At 52.9% G+C, this 7,718-nt stretch overlaps 1 protein-coding gene across 1 annotated transcript; it reads right to left on the bottom strand.

Moving 5' to 3' along the window:
• Positions 1–3,948, bottom strand: LOC104329801 (steroidogenic acute regulatory protein, mitochondrial-like). Its single transcript, XM_075424118.1, has 8 exons — positions 3,915–3,948; positions 3,543–3,698; positions 3,158–3,280; positions 2,278–2,420; positions 1,562–1,720; positions 538–722; positions 238–331; positions 1–102 (listed from the first exon to the last, which is right to left on the bottom strand). Exons 1-8 carry the CDS (start codon positions 3,946–3,948, stop codon positions 1–3), a joined length of 996 nt encoding a protein of 331 aa, XP_075280233.1.
• Between the last annotated feature and the right edge of the window lie 3,770 nt (positions 3,949–7,718).

The raw sequence follows: 7,718 nt of genomic DNA, 5'->3' as shown, positions 1-7,718 counted from the left end.
TCAGGGACACGCGGCGGTGGAGAGGTGCCGGCAGAGGTGCTTGATGAAGTCTGCTTGGGACTGCGGCAGGACGCGGTTAATGACTGACGTGGGGATCCAGCCCTTTGGGAGAGAAAACACCCGGAATTTGGTCCCGCTGGGTCAAAGAGAGTTTGGATGCCCATCCCGGGGAGCAGGGTGAATTTACATGCCGGAATGCACACCCCTTGTACCCCCAAGTAACACAGTGGCACTTGCCTTCAGGTCCATGCTGAGGAGCCAGGTGAAGCGGGTATGGCTGGGGTCCCCTGCCAGCGGCTGCAGGACAATGCAGCTCAGCCGGGACTCAGCCCTGTGGTGGGCAAGGGAGCAGGCAGTTAGGGTCCCCCCCAGGGGCAAAAACCAGGGGGGGTGAGGAGATGCCAGAGTGAATGCAATGGGGAGGTAGCTCTTGGCGTGCCTCCTGTGCCATGCCCAGTGCAAACATCCATGGCTGCGGAGGTGGTTCCCCCACCACAGGGACACGCGAGCCCGTGACGGTGGCTTTGGGGACTGTACCTGATGCACCCTTCCTGCGAGGGCAGCAGCTCGATGTGCGTGGCAGTGCCCACCAGGTACACTGCCGTATCCCTCCTCCCGCGGTGCCGCACGCTGACAAAGTCCCGCTGGCCCACCACATTGCCCGGGCTTGGAGCAGTGACTTCGTGTGTCACCAGTGTGTCCGTTCCGACACGCTGCAGCACCTACCAGAGCAAGGCGTGCCCCGGGGTACAGGGTCCTTGTGGCTGCCCGTCCGGGGACATCCCTGTGCCCCCCTTACTCCTGCCCAGGGGAGGTTTAGCCACCTTGGGGACAGAAGTGTGGGCTGGCAGCATGAGCAGAAGCAGCAGCAAGGTGGGGGTTTGGGGCTTGCACCTGGTGGAAATTAAATCCCAGTCCTCTGCAGGATATTAAGGGGGAAAGCAGGTGATCTTTGCAGCTTTTTTGATCTGGGATGGGACTCTCTCTATGCTATTTCTTTTTCTGAAGTGACAGGAAAGTGGTAGCAATAAATAAGCAGAGGCTGAGTAGCATCTGAGCCAGACCAGATGAGCTAGTGGAGGCTTTCTGAGGCTGGCAGCCTGCTTAGTGATATTCTGTGATTCGGGAGCTGAGAAATAAGGCAAATACTCAAAAGAAGTGCAACACAACTCATGAGCTTCCTGGGGGTGCCCCCACAGTGTGATATATTTGGTTTTGCCTCTTGTTTTGAGCAGTCTGATTCCCTGAACATTTTCTCGCCTGACATTAAAGTCTGAGCAACATCAGAGTCCCACAGTGCGGGAAAACCTCCGTGAACAGGCACCATGTGGAAAAGAGCCTGGAAACGACACTTTGCCACGCCAGTAAAGCACATCTTCTCTCCCTGGGGTGATATCCTGCTCTTGCAGGAGTGCAGGATTAGGTTTAATCCTTCAGCAATCTTAAAAGCCTTGATAAATACAATTTTTTGGATGCTAGCAAGCCTGGCAATGCAAAGCCTCAGCCCGCCTGCCCGCGGTGGCATCGATCGCCGCCTGCAGTACATCCCTCCCCACCTCACCTTCACCTGGCTGACGGCTGGGTTCCACTGGGGCATTTGCTCAATCCTCTCGAACAGCTCCTGGTGCAGCCGGGCCACCGGCACGGCCAAGACCACCTCTGCCCGAAACACCTTGCCCAGCCCAGGGAAGGCGGCGCTGGACACGGCAGCCCCAGCGTCCTGGCAGAGCAGAGAGCCTGCATCAACCCAAACACCCCAAGAAGCACCAGCTGTGCGCTGAAATACCTTGCTAATAAATCCCACCAGTCCTCTTTTTAATCCTCGTTTGGTTTACTGTCGAAAGCTATTATAGCTAAATCATGCCACTGTGATTCCTTTTTTTTGTTATTTTAAGCTCCTTTCTAGCTCAGTTAAACAATTCAGCACACAGTTTAACGAACAAGCACCATAAATAACAATAAAGTCGCAATGTGTTGGGTTTTTCTGCAGAAATGCTCCTGGATTTCCCTGGGAAGATGATTATCTGAGTTTCCCCTTCCAAGCCTTTTTCTGCTATCTATCTGCTTTGCAGATGTGCTTGCGAATGTGCTTAACAAAGGTTTACTTGGAAAACCCTCTTTCCCCTGCATGCTTGTGCACGGTACATCTCCCGTGCCCATGGTTTCCCTTCGAGCAGGAGGAATAAGAGTAGGATATCTCCCCTCCCCAGACTCATTCCTCCTCCAGAGAGCTTTTCTGGCACGAAACTGCAAAGGCAAGAGGGGGCCAGGCTTTACCAGAATCACTTCTGCCTGCCAGCTGGTGTGCTGCTGCAGGATGCTCAGCGCTCGCTCCAGGGCCGTTTCTCCCTGGGTGATGTAGATGTCCACACTGGAGAACTGGCTGGGACTGACGTCTCCATCAGGCTCTGGGCAAGTGGCTGCAGGAGCAAGGCAGGGAAATGTGAAAAGCTCCCCCAGCTTTGCCTGCACATGTGGCTGCGGGTACAGAAGTGCAAACGGAGCTGGAGCGGAGGGGTTTGCTGACCCAAAGTCTCAGCCTTTACACCACCATTTCCACCACACAACTGTTCCCCTCTTGGACTAGGGGACGGCTTGGTGCAGAAAACGTTGCTCTCTGGAGCACCCCTGGTATTCATTTGCTGTGTCTGTGCTGACTGCTTGGAAAGCTTTTTGAAATTGTTTTCCAAATCAATTCCCAGTAACACTGAGGTACAAATTGCAAGTTGCTGGGTTATTATTAACATTGCCACAGGCAGCCTTTGGACCAAGATGCACTTCAAAAAAACCAGATGAATTTGCCAATTTTCAAGTCTTTAGGTAAGTGGTGGAACTAGAGACACAGCAGACGTGCAACTAAACACTGATAAGCAACCACAACCTCTGCTAAAAGCTTTCCCTGCCTGTACAGTTAGCCAATGCAATTTAGCTTCCCAGAATCTGTGGGTCTCCCCACTAACCCAATTTGCCATCAGTACAGAGAATGCTTTTAAGCTACTGGCGAGCTGGAGACCAGCCCATCAGCGAGAAGACAATTAACTCTGTCCCCCAAAATATGAGTCAAATCATATGGAGATCAACGCCTCCACGAGGTGTTGCAAGGGGATTGTGAGGAGGGCTAGGAAACGTGGTATCCGAGCGCCCAGGCTAAGCTTACCTGTCTCCTTCCCCATCAGCCTCTGAACAGAACGGGGAATTTTGGAAGGCAGGTGGCAGGATCCTCTCACCACCAGTCCTCTCACGTCCTTCTGTATTTCTGCAACGGCTGTTATCTTCAAGCCTAGGGGAGAGATGCACGGGCATGGGTGAGCATGGAGCATGTGAGGAAGATGCCATGGTGCCCCACATCTCTGCTGGAGGTTCATTTGCAGCTAAGACCAAGACTACCCTATGCAGGATAAAATGCAGGAGGGAAATAGATGCACAGAGGTGACGTTACCAAGGGAGCACCTCCCAAGGTGACACCCACTGGATGCAGACTTAGCATCTCCTCATTTCTGCCCGTTTTTCCCTGGGTCGGGGGGAAGGCAAGCAGTGCTTACCGGGCAGGCGGCGGAGGTGGTCGTGAGCGATGCCACAGCACAGCTTGACAGTGGCCCGCAGCATGGCGCAGGAGCCGGGCTGCCTCTGGGAACACACTGCATCCCGGCGTGCCTTTATAGCCGGCCTGAAGGACGGCACCTGATGATAGGACCACGCTGCCAGATAGCAGCTGGGTGTAGGGAGTACTCAAGGACAAGGCAAGCGAGCGGAGGGGCTGGAGGGAAAGGCCGTGCTTCCCTCTGAATGAGGAGTCCCTGCCTTTTTTCCTGCCCTTTGCAGACAGCTATGAATGAACGCGTCCCCAGGGCATGGCGGAGTCGGGACAGTTTTGTGGTCCCTGTGCCACTTTATTGAGGACTATGGTGACAAACCCAAGCTGGCAAAGGCAACCGGGGGCACCCGCATGGAGGGAAGGGTGGAGTGGGAGATGAGAGCAACGTGGCTTCAGTCTCGGGGAGTGTGGAAGCTGCTGTTACAGCCATGCTTGTGAAAAACGGTGCTTCTTTCTACGGAAACTTCATAGAAGTTATGGTGGTAATTGCTGCTGCTGTTAACTTCTCAAGTAACTCCTTGTTTTCCTCTTTCCTATTTTATGTCCTCCTAATCATCCTCTGCAGACCCCTGTTGCTTATGGTGATGGTGGGACCGCTACATCTTTCAGCATGAAATTATTCAGTCCTTCCCCTTGCGTTTTTAATGGTCCATCTTATAAGGTTAAATACAAAACCTACTAGGTCACTCCTCAAAATACAGCCACGCTGTGTTCCTCTGGCCCTTTGCAATATCTGCTTTTTAAGTGCTTTGGAAATCCCCCTTGATTTTTACCATAGAAAGGCTCTTCCACCTGTAGGTACCCAAGAGGTCGGATGCTTCTGCTTCACTTAGCATCACTACGGCTCACTTTACCTTCAGTCTCTGAGGCTGCAACTGCTGAAATGTTTGGGCAAGTGGACCAGGAGGACTGTTTGGCTTTATAAGGGGTATAAGGGACTTCAAGCCTTGCAGTCTGGTGTGGATGGGGCCAGCGGGTTTCTTGCTGGGATGGGAACAATCCTTCACCGCAGGCAGCTGCCTGCGGATCCCTGCTCCCTGGCACCTCCAGGGCTGTCACAGCAATGATGGGCACAGTCTAGTGAATCTATACAGTATTGCATGCTGCTTTAAAAAGTGTACTATTAGGAGTGGAGTAGCAAGAGAGATGACTGTGGATGGCTTTTGGGCATGGCAGAATAACTGCAACAGAGGGTAGTTGAGTAAATAGGAACAGCAGTGTTAGGAAATGACTGTTTTCACCCAAAGCTGATGGAGTTAAATAGGGTTATTTGCTCTTTCTGTCTCATGGTGCTGGGTCGCTTCGGGTGAGTGCTCGCTCCCAGGAGCAGCCACTCACCAATGGGGGTGACCCTTGCAGCCCCCCCGGCATCCTGGCAGCTGAGGAAGGCAGCAGCCCCTGCCAGTGCGGGGAGAGTGGCCAGAGCAGGGGCTTGTCCCCGTGTCACTCACCACAGCCTTGTCCCACAAGGGAGCTGGGCGCTCTGGCAGTCTCTCCAAACACCTTCCGTGCTGCTAATATATTTTTTCCTACAGTAAACATTGCATCCCTTCAATACTCCCACTATTGGCTGGGATGGAGTTGGGGGAACAGTTTCCTAGGAAAACTTCATTATTTTTCCCATGGGTTTTGGCCCTGCTATTGCTGGAGGGTTTTATCCCAGCCCTGGGAACTTGTTGGCTCAGCTCAGCCAGTTCCCAGGCTCCCCACCTGACTCACCAGCCCCAGCCCTGATCTTTACTACCCAGCTTTTCCTGCAGGGATAACCTCATGACACAGCCCCTGTGGCTTGCACAGCTGTGGCCCATTGCAGCTTCACAGCTTTCTCCCTCCATTCCTGATTGCTGGGTGGGTTATAACAGCAACCCCCTGCCAGCTGCTGCTCCTCAGATGCTTCACTGCTTATTTGCAGTGTGCTCTAGGGTGACTTCATGTGTGGTGGCACCTAGATAGCTGCCTGTGTGCATGTCCCATGGTTGCAGGAAAGCCTTGCAGATGTGGATGTGTATGGCCCAAAGGAGCTACAAGCTTTGCTGCAGGGGCTTGGGAGTGCACTGTAGCCCAATGGCAACTCTATGGGAGATTTGCTATTGCCAGGCCTCTCTGTTCAGTGCTTCTTTGGTGAGTTACAACCAGTTTCTTCTGGATTTTTCATGGGGTCTGGGGAGTCACTGGGCCCCAGGAGTTAGGAAATGCAATATGTTTTTTGCAAGTTGCCTAGGGAGGAGAGAGCGGTGGATGACAAGAGATCTGCCCCAGCGCTTTAAACCTGCACCTCCACTAGCCCCCAGGGAGACCCCATCCCCTGTGGATGGTCTATCCTCTCACACACACTCCCCTCGCTTTTGCACACGCTTTCTGGTGTTAGATTTGTCTCTGGAGAAAGCTGTAATAGACAGGCAGCTAATGTTTTCTCACCCTATTTGGTGAGCGGTGTCCATATGCTCTCCTGAGGGCTGTGCAACATGTCCTGGGAATAGAATGACTTACAGGGTAAAAGAAAATATCAAAAATTGCCTGTGATGGCAAACCTGGAGGCCAGGGGAGCATGGCATTGCAACATGAGACTTCAGGTCAGTGGTGAGGGGCTGCCATGGATCAGCTCTGGCCCATCACCTGCTGATGCAAAGGTCCCATGACCTTGGGTGTGGGTTGTGGGGTGCCGCTGGGTTGCAGGGTTCTGTGCACCCAGGCCCTGCATGGCTGCAGCAGAGTAGTTTTGGCCTGACATCTCCACCAGGTTTGGCTGCAGCCACTGGAGGTCACTGCTGATCTACTGCTCCGCATGCAAAGCCACTTTTGGAGAGGTGGGTAGGAGCCCTGCTCCCAGGTGCTGGCTCTGGGCTGCTCTGCCTCTAACCCCCTGCAAAATCCCTGGGAGTAGGGATTTTTGCTGCCAGCAAATAAGACCTCCACTAGGAATAAGCTCTGGCACCCCCAACCCTCCCGATCTTCACTGTCCCCTGCTTCTGGAGGCAAGGACCCGTTGGGGACCCATCATTTCCTGTCACACGGCTCAGTGTAGGACCTCCTGGGAGGGATGCTGGCCCAGGGGACATCCTGCAGCTCCGCCATATGTGAAATGCAAAGCCTGTAACCGGTGTTTTGGGAGGCAAAGGCAGAACTTCAGCAGCTAATTCTTCGCTTGTTGTTCTTGTCAAATAGTCTATAGTAAATTAGTAATAAAGTCCATTTTGAGGAGAATGCTCTTAATCATTTCTCTTCTTGGCCTGGCCAAGCCCCTTTCTGTCCCTTGTGACGGAGACCGCTTGGTGTCCCATGCAGTGCTGCTCGCCAGCTCCGTGGGTGCAATACAGTCAGCACTGGGGCTAGGGACTGGAACGTCCATTTTAGGAGGGTTTGGAGCTATTGCCAAAGGAATAGGTGGTTTTACAGAAATGCCCATGTCCCTTCACTGTCTTCTGCTGTTTGATCATCCAACCAGGACTGGGGAAAAAAAAATCTCCAGGAGGGACTGGGAAACTTTCGGGTTCACTGCCTCAGGAGGAGATCAATACTTCCAGCAGCAATGTGGATGGGTGAAATCCCGATTGATATCTCCTCACCATTTCCAAGGGGGCTGGGCACAGACTTTCAGCTCCAGTCCCAGCTATAGCACCTGGCCCTTTGGACAGGACAAGCATCTGCCTTCAGGACTAGAAGTGTTGATTTTGGATAACACTGTTGCTCAGCTTTTAAGTAAAATCTGGACTAAAATCTTTGGGAGTTTCCCCACCCCCTGAACACTGATGTCTCCTCACCTGCAGGTACTGAGCCAACCTCACTTAATTGTTTAGGGTAAAACTGATCTGCTCCCTGCTATAAGAATCCACCCATCAGCAATATTGTCCTCTCCACACCCTAGGGGCTAAGGGAGGCATTTTCTGATTTAGCCTGTGCAATGCCAACCTCAGCTGAATGACAAATCGGTCTCTGTAAATCTTCTTTAAAGAAGGAGGAGGGGGAAAGAGAGCAACGGAAAAGGCCCCTTTGACTGAGGGGCAAATGCTGAGGCTGAGAGGTTTCAGACCCAAATAGTCCTCCCCAGGCACCTGGTAGAGCAGCATGGTTTTAGATGGGGATTAAGGCTTGTGCAGGTCCGTAGGAAAGGTGGTCACATGAG

The sequence above is a fragment of the Opisthocomus hoazin genome, chromosome 6, assembly GCF_030867145.1.
Source record: "Opisthocomus hoazin isolate bOpiHoa1 chromosome 6, bOpiHoa1.hap1, whole genome shotgun sequence".
NCBI lineage: Eukaryota > Metazoa > Chordata > Aves > Opisthocomiformes > Opisthocomidae > Opisthocomus > Opisthocomus hoazin.
Note: the sequence above shows the minus strand (reverse complement) of the source record. Positions and strands in the feature narration are given on the sequence as shown.